At 40.3% G+C, this 19,165-nt stretch overlaps 1 protein-coding gene across 1 annotated transcript; it reads right to left on the bottom strand.

Annotated features, from left to right (window-relative positions):
- Nucleotides 1–17,141: 17,141 nt before the first annotated feature.
- dkk1b (dickkopf WNT signaling pathway inhibitor 1b) lies at nucleotides 17,142–18,906 on the bottom strand. The gene is made up of 4 exons (XM_076998610.1): nucleotides 18,557–18,906; nucleotides 18,293–18,434; nucleotides 18,069–18,185; nucleotides 17,142–17,909 (listed from the first exon to the last, which is right to left on the bottom strand). Exons 1-4 carry the CDS (start codon nucleotides 18,752–18,754, stop codon nucleotides 17,659–17,661), a joined length of 708 nt encoding a protein of 235 aa, XP_076854725.1. The 5' UTR covers nucleotides 18,755–18,906; the 3' UTR covers nucleotides 17,142–17,658.
- Nucleotides 18,907–19,165: the final 259 nt, after the last annotated feature.

Raw genomic sequence — 19,165 nt, forward strand, 5'->3', positions numbered from 1 at the left:
CAGGCCCGCTTTTTACAGTGCGAACAGACATCTTTTGTTGTCCGGATGTCAGGGTGGGAAAAGAAGCTGTCATGTTTACATCATCATTACATTTTTGGCATGTAGAATCTCGGCTGTTTTTAGCAACTGTATTATTATGAGACTATTATGGACATATTATGGATCATGATTATATATTATATGGTGAGTGGTGGATGTTTTTAGACAAACCTTAATCTCCTTGTTGTGAACATATTATTTTCCAGTAAATCCCAGTCTCCTTTAACATTCCATCATGTCTACCTGATTCGCTACTGCAAAGTGTGAGTTTTGGATCAGTGAACGACGACCCAAACAGTTTTCCACGCTCTAGATTCGCAGGCCCTGCCTGGTCCCTGAACTCATAGCTTTTTAACACAGTGATGAGATCTGGAGATGCATGGCCTTGATTTGTAATCGTAGATAAACTCATTAACATTCATTCAAGTGAATGGACCGGAGTCCGAAAGATGCAGGAAGCATTAAAACTTAAAAAACTGCGGGCTTCACCGCTAAATTCCCATGACATTTAATTAATGCCAGGTCTACATACTGTAATCCCTCGTTAATCTCTGTGCTTTTATCATCGGTCACAAAAGGACTATGAATTACCCGAAGACACCGATGTGGAAGTCAGGCAGCGGGGCCGAATAAATCTGGCTTTCTTCCTTAAACTTGCATCTCCGCGAGATGCCGCAGGAAGCATCTGATATCAATTATCATTAACATTGCGGTCAGAGAGTCTGGAACCATACTCTAGGAACAACCATTATCATCCTGTCGCTCTCTTTTAAGTAACACAGATTGTCTAGGCTATCAGACATGCTTTCATGGTTATCTTTCACGGGGGGGAAAAAAAATTCAGTGACTAAACCCAGTTGTCTATTTGAATGCCACAAGTGGACTGTCGTTTTGCACTATCAAAGAATTCATTGAGTTCATAAAAAGGAAATGTGATATGTTAGTGATGACGAATCATCACTGAAATGTGCTGTGGTATGAGCCATTTCAGCTAGAGTGCTCACCTGTTCCACAACTGTCCCAACGTGTTATGAATATTGTAACATAACCCTGGTGTGACTGGTGCACGCCATCTTCAGCCCAGTTGCTTCTTAGTGTCTGCAAAATGTCTGATCCTTTTTGTATTTGTGAGGCCCGGATGTCTTTTTACATGTTTATTTTACTTTTTTTTATTTAAAGCCATTAAAAGTTATGTTTGTATCCTTTAGATGGCAGGTTGAAGGTAGCTGGGAGTTATAGGCAGGTTTGCAGATAATTGTCCTGGTCAAATTCTCGATGGTTCTTCCAGCTCTTTCAAATAGCCAGCCATCAAAGATGATGACAATTGTATGAATGCAAGTGAGCAGAATGTCTGTCAATACAGATTACTGAGTGTATAAATGGGAAATGTGCATGTCTGCTGTGTGCAGCATTGTCAACAGAAAATTGCAAATAGGTCATACTGTCATTCTGACATCATGAACTTAATCAATCCAGCTATAATAATATTTTACCTCACCCTAAAATAATCAGTAAAATAATTCTTTATATTATCCAAAAAAAGCCAAAAGGAAACATAGAGTTCTAATAAGATAACTTGATGTGCTGTAAGTTGCTGTAATGTTTCTTCTTCTCTATAGCTATATCTGACAGACTGCCTGCCATATGACTAATTATTTCTATCTATCTATCTATCTATCTATCTATCTATCTATCTATCTATCTATCTATCTATCTATCTATCTATCTATCTATAAATAGCACATGCAGTGATCTTAACTACGTGTCATTTTGGTGCATTGCGGATCATCTACAAAACCTCACTTATAGTAATTGAATAGGATGGCTTGGTTCCACCACTTCAACATTCTGAAGAAAAGCTCGTCTGTATACCTCCTCCAGGGAACACAGAAACCACAGGAGCTTTCCTTTGTTGGCACACAGGCTTGGAGTCTCCTGAAGCCTTTGGCAGCTTGGCCCTGCCTGTTTGGTCTGCTCCGTGGCACTGTGGTTTTACCAGTCATGCTCTGTCGCCCCTGGGCAATGCCGCGGCGTTCCTGATTGCCCCTTAATTGGCCCTTAAGCAGCACGAGTGCCCCAGTTTGGCGGCCCATGGGTCGGGGAGCTGATGAAGTGATGATGGGAGCTGCAGAATTACCATAGCGACTGTGGAGTGGGTAATGTGCACTGAGCTGCCATAAATACTGCTCATAATGACCAATGACAACTGCCTGGTGAGCTTAAGAAACTTGTAATCCTGCCAAAGTTCTGCACTTATTCTTGAATAATGTCAGAAATCCTGGTTTCAGCAGTTACTGCGCCGGCAACACTGTGTGCTGTAGCCTCATAATGCTTTTAAAATTATGTATTTAAAATTTATGCATTAAAATAACAAATGAAGCGAAATGAAACTAGCATGTACAGCTATGGTATGTTAAATCACATTAATATACAATATTAAAATGTATTTTATTTAATTTCCTCTACCTCTAACCCACGTCTTTGGTAAAGTATTATTTCAGCGGATATTCTTCACTCAAAGTCGTTTTTGCCTAGAACAAATGTAATATGTCGGGGGGGAGCTTATACGTCGGCCAATTTACCCAAGTGAGTCAATTATCAAGTAATTCAGATCAGTCATTCAGTTTGCTGTATGTTGTTCAAGCTGCTTGTCGGCTCACAAACTCCGTCTGGAATCCACATCGGTCGCCGTTAACCTTCTCTTGTCTCCGGGAAGATCCTCCTTTAAAGTCCACTCTTTGTAAACAAGCTTGTTTGGATGGGAAACACCTGTGCTTGGAGAGGAGATTAGGATGCCTCGAGAGGCCTGTTTTGGCCTGATAAGTGAATGTGTAGCGACGCCGTCACCTGTGCGCGGTCTCTGCTCTTCACCGGCGCCACGCCCGGCCGCTCGTCCACCGCTAATAAACAGAGATTATGTGCCTCCCTTAAGGCTACGGATACCTCAGACACGTATCCTACGTTTAACTCAGCCACCACCCTTATATCTATATTGTTGTGGCCTGCATAGTTGGCGCAGCGCCCTCACCACGGGAAAAGGCTCGTTCCCGGGTTTAATGCACTCAAAGAATTGCTACTTGTGAAAGTAGCATTAGCTAACATAAGAGAGTGTTTGTGTGTGTGCATGCATGTGTGTTTTTGTGAGAGATTGTAGTTTTTGAGATAAATTAGGTAGGCTATACTATCTGTTATCAGAATGATGTTGTAATGGAAGTGCTACATCTAATACATCTGTACCCATCGCTAATGATGCTTATGATCAGCAGAAATGTTTAGTAATACCGTTCACTTGTAAAACAGCAGGCTTTTAGTTGGCTTGGCATTTTTCATTCTTTATTTCTGGCTCATTCACTGAAGTGTGTAGAAATGATTTAGGACTACTTTCTATTGTGTATATAGTGAAGTAGGCTACACCACTTTTCCAGAGGAACAGAGTGCTTCTGAATTTGTAGGAGGAGGAATCAGTTTATATTAGAAAAAGTAAAGGTTTAAATCACAGCATTCATGGTGTTCTAAGTTAAGTCAAAGTCAAATTTATTTATATAGTGCTTTTCACAACACACGTTGTCACAAAGCAGCTTTACAATCATATGGGTCCAGATCCCTAATGAGCAAGCCAAAGGCGACAGTGGCGAGGAAAAACTCCCTATAGGGTGGGGATTAGGAAGAAACATCAGGAGGACCTAGACTCAAAAGGGAACCCATCCTCCATTGGGCGGCCCTTTAGCACAAGTCCGTGGTCGCTGGGTGGTTCCACAGTTCCATAGCAACAGTCAAGGCTCCTGTTCCCCGGCCAAGCAGTCTCAGTCCCCTCGGTGCAGGCGGTGGGCCTCAGGCAGGAGCCAGCACCAGCACGACCCTCCATGGCAACAGCACATCCACCGACAAGCCAGACCATCCCCCAGGTGCCTGCAGGTGCCTGTATCCAATCGTCTTGGGTAGAGGCATGCAAAAAGATGGACAATACAGACTGAGTGGACATCAGTTTAAACCACCATTGATATAAATGTACATAGCTCACGTGCCAGTGATCAGCATGTGGCTCCGGCAGGCTAATCTATAGCAGCAAAACTAAAGGGAGGGGTTCAGAGGTGACCACAGGCATGAGGGCTCACTGAGACATTGCTTTCCAGTCAACTCATTGTCATAACTAGAGTGATGCCACGACACAGCTGGATGACAGCATCAACATCTCAGATTACCAGAAATCTCAACGTCTGGGGCCCTCCGAGCCCCTACACCTTACAAGGGGAATATTAGCTGAAGGCTTGATTAAATAGGTGAGTCTTAAGTCTAGATTTAAAGATTGTAACTGTGTCAGAATCTCGGATTGGAGCTGGAAGGCTATTCCATAATTGAGGGGCTTTAAAGCTCTGCCTCCGGCTGTAGTCTTACAAATTTTTGGAACTAGGAGAAATCCAGCATTTTGGGAGCGCAAAGGGCGAAATGGGTTGTAGTAAGCAATGAGTTCACTCAGATATTGTGGGACAAGACCATTTAACGCCTTATAGGTTAACAGAAGAATTTAAAATTCAATGCGATATTTAATCGGAAGCCAGTGTAATGCCGCGAGAGTGGGACTAATATGATCGAATTTCCTAGCCTTAGTTAGGACTCTAGCTGCAGCATTTTGTACAAGTTGTAGCTTCTTTATGGACTGTTTAGAGCATCCAATTGGAAAACTATTACAATCTTGATGAGAGAAAAGCATGGACCAGCCTCTCTGCATCAGCTAATGAAAGTAAGTGTCTCAGCTTGGCGATATTACGTAAATGGAAAAAGGCAGCCTTAGAGACATTGCATATACTGTATGTGTGTCAAATGAAAGATCCGAATCAATAGTGACACCTAAACTTTTTGCAGTAGATTTAACCATCTAGGGTAAGGGGAATATCAGCCCAATTGCTCCTAGCAGCTTTAGGCCCAAGAATCAGCACCTCAGTCTTATCAGAATTTAGTTGAAGAAAATTTGATGCCATCCAGTTTTTAATGTCCTGGACGCAGTTCTCAATCTTGAGAGTTGTAGTGATATCACCTGGATTAGAAGATATATACAACTGAGTATCTGCGTAGCAATGGAAGCTAATACCATGCCTACAAATGATGGTGCCCAGTGGTAGCATATATAATGAGAATAATATGGGGCCCAGCACAGATCCTTGTGGGACACCATACTTTACCTTAGAATGCTCTGACCATTCGTTATTTACTAGTATAAATTGGTAACGATCTGTCAGGTAGGACCTGAACCAGGAGAGTGCTTGACCTCTTATGCCAATGAGTGTCTCCAGCCTATTAAGTAGAATATTATGATCAATGGTGTCAAAAGCAGCACTGAGGTCTAGCAGTATGCGAAAAGAAATGTGTCCTTTATTAGATGAAATTAAGAGATTGTTCAGTACTTTAGTCAGTGCCGTTTCAGTGCTGTGATGAGCTCTAAATCCAGACTAAAATACCTCTAAGACATGTTCTATCTGTAAGAAGGAAGAGAGTTGTGAAGAAACCACTTTCTCTAAAATTTTGGATATGAATGACAGATTAGAAATTGGCCTATAGTTGGACAGTTCCTGGGGGTTAAGACCAGGTTTTTTAATTAGCGACTTGATGACTACAAGTTTAAATGAACTCAGAATGTAGCCCAGTCTGAGAGAATAGTTAATTATAGTAAGCAAAGGTTCTACATTGCTATGCAGTAATTCTTTAAGTAGATGGGTTGGTACGGCATCTAGTGTGCATGTGGAGGGTCTAGCAGATTTCACCAGTGAAATAAGCTCCTCACGACCAATTGGGGAGAAGGACTCTAACAGGGCATCAGAGCTGACCCGACAGCTGTCAAAGTACATTGGCATGTTGACAGGCTCTGAGATAGCACTACACATTTTATCCCTAATTTTATCAATCTTATCATTAAAGAATTTCATAAAATTATTACTGCTACACTCTAGTGGAATTAGAGAATTGATTTGTTCATGACTCCTCTTAAGGCTGGAAACAGTTTTAAAAAGGAGTCCTGAATTGTTTTTATGTTTTTCTATTAAAGCTGATAAGTATGAGGACTTTGCCATATGGAGGGCATGCTTATATTCAATAAGGCTGCTTTTCCATGATAGTCTAAGTTCAAAGAGTGTTCACTTTTCCCCCTAATTACATTACACTTGGCATTGCAAATAGACATGCCATTAATGCTATGTTCATTAGTATTAACCCATATGTGCAGTTAGAACACACACACACACACACACACACTAGTGATTACTAGGGGGCTGTGGATCACACGTGCCCAGAGCGGTGGGAAGCCCTAGCCCGGCGCCCGGGGAGCAGTTGGGGTTAGGTGCCTTGCTCAAGGGCACCTCAGTCATGGCCTCACTAATGGCCTGGTCTGACTAATAAAGTCATTATCCGTAATAAAGAAGGTTTGAAGGTTTTAAGGCATTTTCTTGATGCATGACATTAGATTCCTCCCACAGATTTTTTTTTTGACTCAAAGACTGTTTACCTGTTCAGACAATAGTCAAACTGACCTATAACTCTACTGTTGAGAGAAGACAAAATCCTTTGCTGCTCACATATTATGTTATATTTCAAAACTTCAAAAATCTACCAGGACGAAGCAGAGACCACACCCCTTATTATGGATCCTCCTCCAATCAGTGAAGACAAAAACATCAAGACTTGAGATAAATGACCATTCAGGTATTTAACTGTGGTACTGTAGCCTGTTTGTTGGACCATCCGAATTAAGGTTTGTCATTTCCAGTGGCAATGCATTTTAAAAGCGAGGACAAATTTCGATTGCGGTGTAAAAATCACAATTGACAAAATATGGCACATTTACATTTACATTTAAAAACATTTTTTTTTGTATTTTTTCTAAAGTCTAATTGTACCATAGCCAAAATGCAGTGTACACATTTCTAGTAAAAGTGTAGTTAGTTTTCATATTGTGTTTTTATAATGTTATGGAATGTTCTTCTAAACTTGTCTAATAACAAAGTACAAATACTTACATTACTTAAGTAGAGGCTTTGGTTATCTATACTTTTCTGAAGTAATTAGATTTTTACTTCTACTCCTTACGTTTTCATACAATTATCTGTACATACTGTATCTATACTTTCTAGTAGTGCTGTAGTGACTGCACTGTTCAGCCTTTTTAAAATTTGAAGTCATTACTTTATTATTGAAAAAATTCAGATCTTCTATGCTGAATTAAACATAATGATTAAGACATAATAGTTTCTATTACATACATCCTTTTATTTTAAATGATAAATATTACTTTGTCATCTTACTTCAGAAAAAAACTCAGCAGAACAATAATTAAGCCTTCTGAACACTCAAAACAAGCTAAAAATGTATTTCAAATATGAACAGATTGTTGAAAATTAGGCTTAAATCTGTATTGATGAACAGTTTACATTTTCAACGATTGCATGCCCTTTTTATACATATGCTGACAATTTCTGCACTAATGTATTCTGTCTCATCTCCAATTTAGATTTTCACACACTGCTATGAACACACTTGGCCCGTAGTTGTATTTTTTGCAAATGGTGCATAACTGTGTTGTGAAAGAGAAGGATTTTTTAAATATGAGCATGTTTATATTTAAAAAATATAATGTTTTTGTATAGCATGTTTTTGTTCTTGGGAACACTTTGATGTCAACTTCAGTCTCAACCTCAGTTTCCTATATTGTTTCTTTTATTTTCTGCACTGATGTTTGTGACTTTCTGTAAACACACCTCTCTCGTGTGTCACGTTGAGGACCCCGGCCCCTCCCTTTTGGGCGTGTGTTTACATAGTCTACGTGCATCGTCTGCGTCTGTGGATATCCGTGGTTATGGCTCTGTCATGTGATAATCTGTCTCACCTGTGAATCGTCTCGTAATCACGTGGGGCTAATGTGGTTTGTCTATTGAATGTGCGCTCGCGCAGTGTCCTGTGCTCATCGTTGTCTAGAGTCTACACGTTTCTGTGTGTATGTCAAGTGTTCCTCGTGCGCTATTGCGCAATCTCTGTGTGGAGATATTAAAAGTGACGTCTGTAGCAAGGATTCTGTGTCTCGTTTTTCGCTCCACCCCGTTCGTCACATCGTGCACCTCTCGATTTTTGTAATTTCGCGCGTTCCGCTCTTCAGTGCTATGTTTTGCGAACCCTGTGTTTGCAGGGTTCATACACCTTTATAAGGTGGAATTCAAGCACTTGTAAGGCACTTTCAGGGTTCATTTTCAATATTTTCCAGCACTTTCATCTTAATTAAGTTACATATTTATACAAATACACATATGGGCGAAATTATTTCAAATAATTAGCCTTTCATTACATTAATAATAATAATACTGTCTCCCCGTCTACTCGTCTACCGTCTAACATTTGGCCACTGTTATTATTTATTTGTTAACATTTTTTTATTTAAAATTAAAGATATTTGGGACTTTTTAGTACAATACAACTATTGTCAAAGAGCCTTGTCTACTTTATGTCTAAATACCTCTTATTTGTTATTAACAAACTGGTGTGCAATTTATATTACGTGTAGCTGGTTCACATAAGTTGTATAAACCTTATGTAAAGTGTCTGAAAAAAAAAGGTTTCGCATTTTTACTGTAACTGTCATGCTATATGATTCATTCACTACTTTAGTGCTACCATTTGAAAACTGATCATGTGGGGCCATGCAAATCTGTATTACATGTAATACTTAGGTGGAGACATTTTTCTAATAGTGGAATAGGGTACTCTTAACCACTCTACTGCAGTAATTCTTTTCGCAATCAATGCAGTTAACACATCATGCTGTCAAAGGGAAAAACTGTCAAATACCATGAAACTGATATAATATCGAAAAATACCGTGATATAGAATCTTGGTCATACCGCCCAGCACTACTGCCGCTGCTGACGAAGGCGGCCAACAGGGGGCTCCGTACCGCAATGTTTCCTTCTTCCTTTTGTTTCTTCTTTCTCATTCCTTTCTTAAGTAATCTTCATACCTCGCTGGGTCGTTTCTCCATCTTTCTTTGTATTGAACAGTTTTACACACATAACATCATACTATTTTTCATTATAAGAAAAACAATATTTTATTGGAGAAAATATGTGTTTGGTAGTGACAAAGTTACATCCTGAATTTTAAGATTTTACAACATATTTCCTTAAAAACGATGAGAAGCAACTTCTCACCACCTCATCATGAAGGACATGTATGCTGTTTCACTTGTTTCAGGGGTGTGGCCAAATCAAAGGTCTGCCTTTGATCTGAAATGCTTTGTGTTTTGGTGGTGACATTAAAAAGTGGGACAGCATTTTAAATATAAATTTTAATTATTTAAATATAAATGGTTTAAATAGAGCATGCTAACCATGGAGTGATGTCAGAGCTGTTCTGCATCCAAAATGTCATATTAAAAAGCTGTGCGATGGCTTCCATTTTGTGATGGTATTTTCTCCATGCAACAGCAGGGCTTTTACATCTTTTACAGGTATTAATAAAATTATGTTTGAAATTCTCCTGTAGACCACAAAAACCCTTTCTGCTGAAACCCAAAATTGTTTCTGCTGTCCAGTAAGAATAGGTTCAGATATATATGTAGAAGTCCAGGTTTCCAGTAGTACCAGAATATGTATGATGTATCCTGACCATCTTTAATAAATTTAATGTAGATATACTGGAAAAGTTTTTAGTGTCAGTAATGGACTTAAATTTTTGAGTACTTGGGGCTACAGATCTTAGACCTTTTGATAGTGCAGATTGCTCCAGAGAATTTAATTTCATATGAGTAGGAATAATGAACCTTTCTGCAGTTTAAATAGGAAGGAGTAATCACAGAAGTAGAAATATATTACTTTCACCAACTGCAGTGAAATACACAAGACTTCCAGTTCAATTTATTTGTATGTGTGTGTGTGTGTGTGTGTGTGTGTGTGTGTGTGTGTGTGTGTGTGTGTGTGTGTGTGTGTGTGTGTGTGTGTGTGTTACGATGCAATCCATTCTTCCAGTTATGAAGGATTCACTCAAATTATTTTGGATAATGTCTATTTTAAAATGTACGGTTTGTCTGCTTTCTATCAAAGTTCTTAACATGTTTTTCAACCATGGCAAACCACTGTGCTGCCCCAAAAAATGCCACAAACAATTTTAAAGGCAGTATACTGGCACAGTGCACTGTAAGGGTGGCATACGCATAATTGCTTGCATCCATAATGACTGTCATTTGCTTACCAGAAGCAAAAATGTCTGCATCTCGGTAATGAAAATAATCGCTCAGCAGAAAGGGTTCTTGTGGTCTATCTGTCATATTTCTCTGTTTGACGTAATTGCATTTGCCAGTAAATTAATCGCTGAGTTAGTTGTTTCATGCTATTATGTTCTTACAGTAAAGCTGTAGCTCTGTTGCTGTATGTTTGGAATCTCACTATGCATTTTTCTACATATTTCATGTTTAATAACTAAGAACATATTTGTAAACTGGTGAACATAGTAAAGTTGCAACTTGAATCCAGTTTAGTGCAGTAAAGCATCAAAGGCACATTTTAATTTTCATACATTTTCAAATGAAAGAAAACAACATCAGTAACAATAGTGAATTAGTGGGTTTTTTAACCATCAGCTATTTTGACTTGCAGATCAAATACAAAACAGAGAAAAATGAGGCTTTCCTCATCAGTGTCTTCTCTTTGTATCTCACCTGTGTCACATTTCAGACATGTGAAATGAAACATGTTTAATCAACAAACACTCAATCTGATAAGGTGTGATGGTAAGAGCAAAAGATTGTCTGGCACCACAAACAAATGTGACTGATGGCATAGTTGTCATAGATACCATCTGTTATTTCAAAGGACTGAAGATCAAAACAGTCTAGTGGGTCACTTCACTGGCCCTAGTCTGCATGTGCTGCTCTGCATAGACGTGATGGTGGCACTACTACAGTGCATATTACATAAACAAATAAACATATACACTACATTTGATTCCGCAAAATGTGTATTTCCTATATTAGTCACTATAAACTAATTAAAGTAACATTTTGGCAGCAATAAAATAACATTGCTGTTGCTTCATTGCCTTTGATTTGAGAGCACACAGTTGTTTTTATGATGTCATCTATACCTCTGTGCGAGCGTGTGACTTTCTTACAACTGTGAAGCAGGTTAATTGATACGGTCTACAGGATGATGTGAAGTCACCCCTGGCCCTAAAACCTCCTGCCTGTCAGTCTCAAGTTTTGTTTTGGCCCTCTCGTTGTCTTCGGAGGAAGCCACTCAAGTGTGCTCAGGTATCGCTGAATGACGTGTCCATGGGTCTCTTTCTCTCTCCCAATCCCCCTCTCTACTCTCTCTCTCTCTTTCTCTCTCTGCACATGAGTGAGCTCCTTGAACATAAGCGTGGGGTTCTGGCTCTTTGGGGGAAGACTGAGGGTGGACCTTTGAAGTGCTGTAATGTACACCCGCCACTCCCACTGCCTCTTTACTTTATTTATGGTATTTGTTTCAAGAGCAGTTAAGAAAAAAAAACCCATTGCCCTCTGCTCTACTGCCAAGTCACTGTTTTCATATTTAGAATGATAGGAACCTCAGCAATAAGACAGTGGTGATTCGCAAGGCTCCTCGTATGAGATAGGCAACATTGGGGCGAAAGAAAGTGTGAGGACGAGGTCGCCGAATAACTCATGCCAACATCGTGACCCCTTCAAGTCTGTCTGAGGGCCTTGTTTGTCGTTACCAACAGGCACCGATGTGCTAAATGTTGTTTGTTTTTAGATAGCAGCCAGCCTTGTGAAAGCAAGGCCTCTCATTTTGAAGTGCCTCACCCGAGGCTAGCAGAGGGCCTTGTTGGCAATTGGAGATAAACCCCAAGGATTTGGGGGCATCTGTCCTGAGCCCTACCCCCTAACCCCACCCCCAACAACCCCTCCCAAATAACACATATATTCTTTGCCCCCTAAACACTTGTGCAAATGAGCAAACACACTGATAATCATGTGTGGGTAATGGCTAGAATCAGAGCTGCCATTGTTTCTGGCCAGCTCCTCACACCGTTCCACTGCGACCTGTGGGTCCTCTGAATCCAGCACATTTACACCTGACTAAGATCAAAGGGTCCTGGGTCTCTTTCTGGGGATGCAATCACTTAGGCAAATGAGATTTTGTGCAAACTCTCTTTTGTGTCAGCTAAGTCAGGCTTTTGTGTAGAACAAATGGGGGTGTTATGGGTCTTGGCGAAGGAAGAGCCACTATCAAAGCAAAGAGACCAGGGCCTTATTAAGTCCCGGCAGACTGTACTAGGCACAAAGGAAACAATTGGGAAGGATAAAATGCTTTGGGCTTCTCTGGAGGGGAGAAAACGAATGTGACATGATGGCCTTTTAGAATGGGCATCAGTGGATTGAGTGCTCTGGTGGAATGACATCGTCCCTTTTCAGAGGCAAAAAAGAGCGTTGCCTCGTGTGAAGCTGTGCACAGAATCAGGGTGTTATCTGGTTTCAACTCTCCCTGACCCACAGAGCTCAAAGACAAGGAAGAGAGACAGAAAGAGAGAGACAGAGAGAGAGCGAGAGAGAGAGAGAGCAAAATGCAGCTTCTCTTTTTGACAAAGGTCAAGTCCAGTTTCAGAAAAAAATTACACATTGCATTGCTGACCTTCTCTTGATTTGTTTACTCACTACACCATGTATGGAGCACATGTTTTCTCCTATGTACACCATGGTCATTTCTATTGTGTGTGTCTGCATGTGTGTGTGTGTGTGTGTATGTGTGTGTGTGTGTGTGTGTGTGTGAGAGAGAGAGAGAGAGAGAGAGAGAGAGAGAGAGAGAGAGAGAGGAAGCAGTCTGACAGATCGGAAACCCTGATGATTAAACACAGCGCCATGGTGACGACAGAAGGACTACTGCTGGTTGTCAGATGACATGACCCTGCATTCCCCCAGAGCCACAGCAGTGTTTTACAGTGTTCTACCTCCCACCCATCACTGCACAGTGGTGTGTGTGTATATATATATATATATATATAGATAGATAGATAGATAGATAGATAGATAGATAGATAGATAGATAGATAGATAGATAGATAGATAGATAGATAGATAGATAGATAGATAGATAGATAGATTAGATGTAGACATAAGGATATATATAGATATAGATATATAGATAGTCAGTGCAGGACAGTCAAGTATAGAATACATTTGATACATAGTAACACTGTGACAGTGTGTTATTACATTCTATATAGCGTATAAAGCAGGTGTTCACTGCTGTAGGCATGTTGTCCTGTGTGTGCATAATCAGCTCGATGCCCAAGTGCTTTCAGTTGCATCATAAATAATAAGGTCATATTTGTAGAAAAGCCCATGAACATGGCTCTGTAGGCCCAAGGAGAGTTTCTTAATACATGAGGTCAGTGATCAATTTGGAAGCTTTGAACTTTTAACTTCTTCAAACAAATTGTATTATAAACATGTTGTTTGGACAGCGAGATGTATGAGCTTTGGTTATTTAAATTGTGGTCAAATGAATGGCCTTGCTTCACAGCCATGAGATGTTCATAACCCATTGGCATTTACATCCCCTGCAGCTAAGTAAGGCTGCAGTTCAATGCCCAAGATAAAACCAATTGAAAAAAAAACAAACATGTGTTTGTGTCTTCAGTGTCATCCTCCTGAAGACACAGCCAGCACCTCCATTCTCCGGTTTGTGTGACAGAGTTTTGTCATTGTCCTTGATGAATCAGACACACCATCTCTGTATTGAACTACTCAGTCGAAATAGTTACAGCCAGAGTGATGAGAACATGTCCATACATATCACAGCCAATTTCCCACGAGGTGTAAAAGCCACATCGAATTGTTCATCAAGCAGTAAATGTGGCAAATGTGCTCAGTGATGTCATTCTTCATGAATCACATTGGAAGACACTCGTAAGAATCCAGAGCTTCTCAACTGCGTTCGGAATTTCCATGATATGTGGAAAACATTTGGTTTGATTATAGTGTAAACATTGAGATGACATGTCAAAGTGATGTCTAAATGGATTATCACATCAACTTGACAAAAACGGGGAAGTGACATCATTTGTAACATCTGAAGTAGATCAAAGTGTGTGTGATTCAGTTAGTCGCTGATTGGGCCATGTCACTACACCTTTAGCATTTTCCTCTGGAGTTTGTTTGTCTGTGTATTTGTTTGTTTGTGTATTTGTCTGTTTGTGTATTTGTTATGTTTGTTGTATTTGCTCTATCCTCTTTTTCATCTGTATTTGGTATTTCTAATTCTAAATTAATCCAACAGCTATCTAGAGTTTCATTCTTCCGTGCCTAGACTACCCACCTATGCTAATTCTGTAACAAGAATGCTCTCATGATATGTATATGCTACACTTGAAAGAGTTTGTAGGGAAATGTATGTAGTACATTGTACTTTGTACATTGTACACAGTTCTTTGGTGTCCATGTTAAAACATTTTCATTTCCATATTACATTTTGTTGCTTTCACTGCAAATATCAGCTTCCCTACCAAAAAATGCTGTTGAACACGATTGCTTGCATTGATGCTGCTAACTGACCATTTCTTGTCTTGGTTTGTGACTGGGTAAATGGAGCCTCACTGAAGCTGGTATGCAGTTCTCCACAGCTCTGGGTCTTCTCACACTGCTGATCCCCCACCCAACCTGCCGTGCCGGCACGACTCACCTCTGCGACGCCTGCCGTCATTACCGTCTCCTCTTCCTGTCTGTAATTTTCCCCAGCATGGCCGTTAGACAGATAGCAAAGCAACTTGGGTAACAGTGCATGTTCATTCTGTGTGAATGCACGATGTTCCCTGACCCACATACCTCTGCTCTGTGAAAAAATATATACTTATCTCACCATTAATGTCTATGAATGAAAAATAAACTCAGCTGTTTAGGGTCTGTTTAGTGTGAATGCATTCTTTTCAAGATGTACCTAGAAATGTACTTAGACATTTTGATTTGGAAATCTTGCATGTCTACAGTAGAAGAAAGGTATTTGTTGCCTGTTTAGGTATAAGGCTTGTAAGCTCTTGGGATTACATGGGAGGACTCTAATTAGAAATTGTGGCTATCTCCTGTGTTTATCATAGTGTCAATATTTTCACCCCTTTGATGGCAACATCTAAGAGAAACTCTTGTGATAGTTAACCTCTCACCAGCAATTACATCCAGTCTCCAAATTAAAGACACATACACTAACGTCCCTGTTTATACCAAGCTACTTACTGCTAAAAGGGCATCTCCATTGAATAGCTATTTAGTTTTGTATCTGCAGATGTCTGTCCTCCACCTGCATAAGGTTAATTGAAATGAGCTAATTAGAAGCTTAGTCATTTCTTAAATGAAAACCACTTAAATGGAAGTAGGAACTAGTGGAAAGACATCTGGAAACAGAAAAGGTTTTGATAAGGAGAAGGGCTGTGGACTAACAGGTGGAGAAACAGACTGCACCCTTTTAGACTGATAGGGACATGCTTCATCTGTTTTCCTCTGTCCGTTCTGCCTGATGTTTCACAGAACATATGTCACTGGACTTTTGACCAACATTTGAAATGGAAACCCCTTTCAGGCTGGTTTGTTTTCAAACATGTTCTGCAGTAAGACTGTGAAATCACCAAACCTATCCTTCACAAAGTCCTCATAATTATATGTCAGTCACATTTAGCCATTCAGACTGCTGGACTGTCCTCTGATGGGAAAATAACATGCTTAGCATGCTTTAAAATATATAAATATAACCCTCACATTAATGCGTTCAGTCTCCTTCTAAGACCCTCAGATGGCCTCCCTTCCTTACCTATTTGTCGCAAAATAGCTTTGTGCCACAAAGCTGTTGACTGATCTCAACTTCAAAGTAAGTTAGGAGCTGGCCTGCAGACACTCACACCGCCTCCTTCCAGGTTCTTCAAATGCTGTTTTATTGTACCCAGCACAAAACCAGGAGGAAATCCACTCTTCCGCAGATCAACACTCTTCGGCGTTTGCAGATTAATTCTGACTGCATGTCAGAGACATCCTTTAATGGCCTCTTATTCCCTTAAGCTAAGAGCAGATCGAATGGCCATGACTTGCCAAGAATTCACCACCTTACAGTATGCCTTGCTTGGAGGTTTGAGTTTCCCTTTGCACCATTGTGAAGCCTCTGACTCCACGCACAGATGTTTCTGCTGGCTAAGCTGTTGATGGTATTGACTAAAGCTGGGGGCAGGTCTCTCCAGCAGTGGCCCGAGCACACGGATGGGACAATTGCCACATGTATATCCTGTGCTTTGAAATGCCTACCCCAACGCTTTGTCTCCTTTGACAGCTCAGAGTAAAGACGTCAAGCCTTTAGTTTCCAGTTACTCTGGAGGAAATGCAGACACTGTGTTTAAAGATGGGAGAGTTCTCAAAGGAGCCTGTGTTTTGAGTGGCAGGATTTTCTGCTTTTGTGACACTGTCACATTCTCTTTGAACATACCACCACTACCTTAGCCCCCAATCCATGAGATTCTGTCAAGTACTCCTAACTGTATAAAAACTGATTTGACATGCACTGCTCGATTCATCTTTAAAGCTTAGTAAAAACACATATTTCATGTTTTGCACTTGTTACCAACATAAGATTTTTTTGGATCCTTGAACTTTGAAGAGTTTAGTTTTCCATATGCTGGACCATATGGATTCACCAGAGGATGAAACACTACATCTAAATCAATGCTGAAATATGCAAGAACTCTCACCTAGCAAGGATCTCTCTAGTATAGTTGCTTTGCAAAGCAGATAAATGGGGAGAGATGGAAAAAGACAGAGAGCTAGAGATAAATGGAGAGAGAGAGAGAGAGAGAGAGCGCACATAAATAGCATGTGTCTACTAGATATCTATTTGCCTTTTTTGTAATGTGCTACATATTATTAAAGAGACACTATTGTTGAGAATATTGTTGAGAATATTGTTGAGAATACTGGAAAAACAGACATGTTCTATTCTTAGCACAAACCATGTGGTTTTAGCCTACATTACTGCTTACAAAACGAGTCCATTTTCTGTGGCATTTTTTTCCTGTCACAATTTTATTTTATAGCATTTGGTTGACCAGCAGCTCATAAGCTCTTACTTTGAAATATATTTATATATGATTATTACTTATTATAATAAATTACCCTTAAAGTTTTAGTTGGTATTTGTAATAAATCTCAACATATAAACCGTCATAGCAAAGACTAATAGAAAGTGTTTTTAACAGTACATCAAATATCATTATCTCTTTATTTAAAATAAAAATAGACATATATGACTGAAAATCTGTATATACATTTACAATTAAGTGGTAAAGATGTGAGGCATCCTCAAAATCATTGTGTTGACAACAAGCTGCCAACTTCCTTATAGTATCTACAAGACAGTAATGTACTGCAACCATCGTATGCCTAGTTCCATAGAGAAACATTTACACTCTGCAAGAATGACACACGAAGTAGAGACAGAAACAAATGAAAACAGAATCTCATCCGATTCTGCCCCTTTTCCTTCGCTCTGATTGGTCGCACTCCCCAGGAGCTTCCCGAAACCAAACCAAACCATAGCAACAGCAAGAAAACAATCTTCGTTAGGAGTGTGTCCTTCAGTGTCTCTGGCAAGTGTGGAGACTTCGAGAGGACTTGCTGTGTTCTCCCCTTTGCATCTTGCAGGACAGGCCTTCTCCGCAGTCACACCGCTGGAAGATCTCCAGCGCGTGCGTTCCCTTGCGCTTGTGCTTGGTGCAGACCTGGCCCTCCTTTAGGACAGGTTTGCAGATCTTTGACCAAAAATGACGGGCGCAGCACAGACCATCTGCACAGTCTGAAGACCTTAGACAGTTCTCCCCCTCAAGACCTGTGATGGTGACACAAAGTTAGAGTAATTAACTTGAATAAATTAATTAAAATGAAAGATTAATGGATGAATGGGAGATTAGTTAAATGAGCACAAAGCCCATTTATTAAACACTGATTAGTAGCTTCAGTAAGCGTTCATTAAGAGAAGGTTAGTTACCTTTCATGTTTTGAGCTGCTTCTGGCTGCTGTACCACAGTGATGTTATCGTCTTGCGGGTTGCTGACAAGCACGTGTCCTTCAACTTGTAGAACAAAGTCATTTGGTTGGCACACTCCTGTCGAAAGAGAAATGTTTAAGCCACGATTCAGCTGCGTTGTCAGTTTAACACATTCTTCTATAAACCATATTTTGATAAACTGATTTACTCCAGTTGTCACTTACCATTGTTGCAGTGGTTGCCAGTGCAGCACATAGCATCCCGGATGCAGCGCTTTCTGCGCTTCTTGCACTGGAGACAGGCGCCGCGGGACAGGAAACAGAACCCGTCGTCCCCGCAGTCCTGATCAGCCACGCAAACGAAAGGCTGTAATACATGCAGATTGTGAATAAGAGAAACATAAAACATTCTTCACTCAAATAACCTAAATTGTAAAAAAAAAAAAAAACAATGAAACACACATAAAATTAACTATTAAGTAAGCTTACCTGCATCGTATCAATTGCAAAATTCTGAATCCCGCTGTCAATGAGTAATTCGACAGGGCTAGCGCTGACTGCGTGATCGTAGCTCGCCACAGCTGGACCAAACTTAATAGCGTTTGAATTTGGCAACATAGTGTCTGCTGTGGTAAGTTCAATGCGTCTCACCACTGCGAGGCACACGGTGAAAAATAAGAGAATCATAACAGCGCGTCAAAATTAAGCGTAGCTACAGCAGACTGATATTCCTCAAGGCGATATTCCTTGCCAACTTTCCGAGGCGACTCGATCGCTTTTTAGCAGTCATGAGCCCCTGTCGCTCCATTTATACAGGAGGAGAAGTTTGTATTCCCGCCCCTCGCTGTAAGCAACAAAGGGAGGGATGAGATTTCAAAGCGCTGCGTCACGACGCGGCCCACACCGGTCCCGTGTTGGCAACTCTGCCTTAAGCCCCGCGATGTTTGTGTGCAATTGTCAGCGAGACATCATGAGCTGACATCAAACACAAACCGAAAGAGTCTATTAAGTGAGCTGTTATCCCCGCTTTAACTGGAATCAGGAAAATGTGTATTGGAAAGGCTCCATAATCAGGCAGGGTTATTATGGAAGTTACGC

This window comes from Brachyhypopomus gauderio, chromosome 3 (genome assembly GCF_052324685.1).
Source record: "Brachyhypopomus gauderio isolate BG-103 chromosome 3, BGAUD_0.2, whole genome shotgun sequence".
Classification (NCBI taxonomy): domain Eukaryota; kingdom Metazoa; phylum Chordata; class Actinopteri; order Gymnotiformes; family Hypopomidae; genus Brachyhypopomus; species Brachyhypopomus gauderio.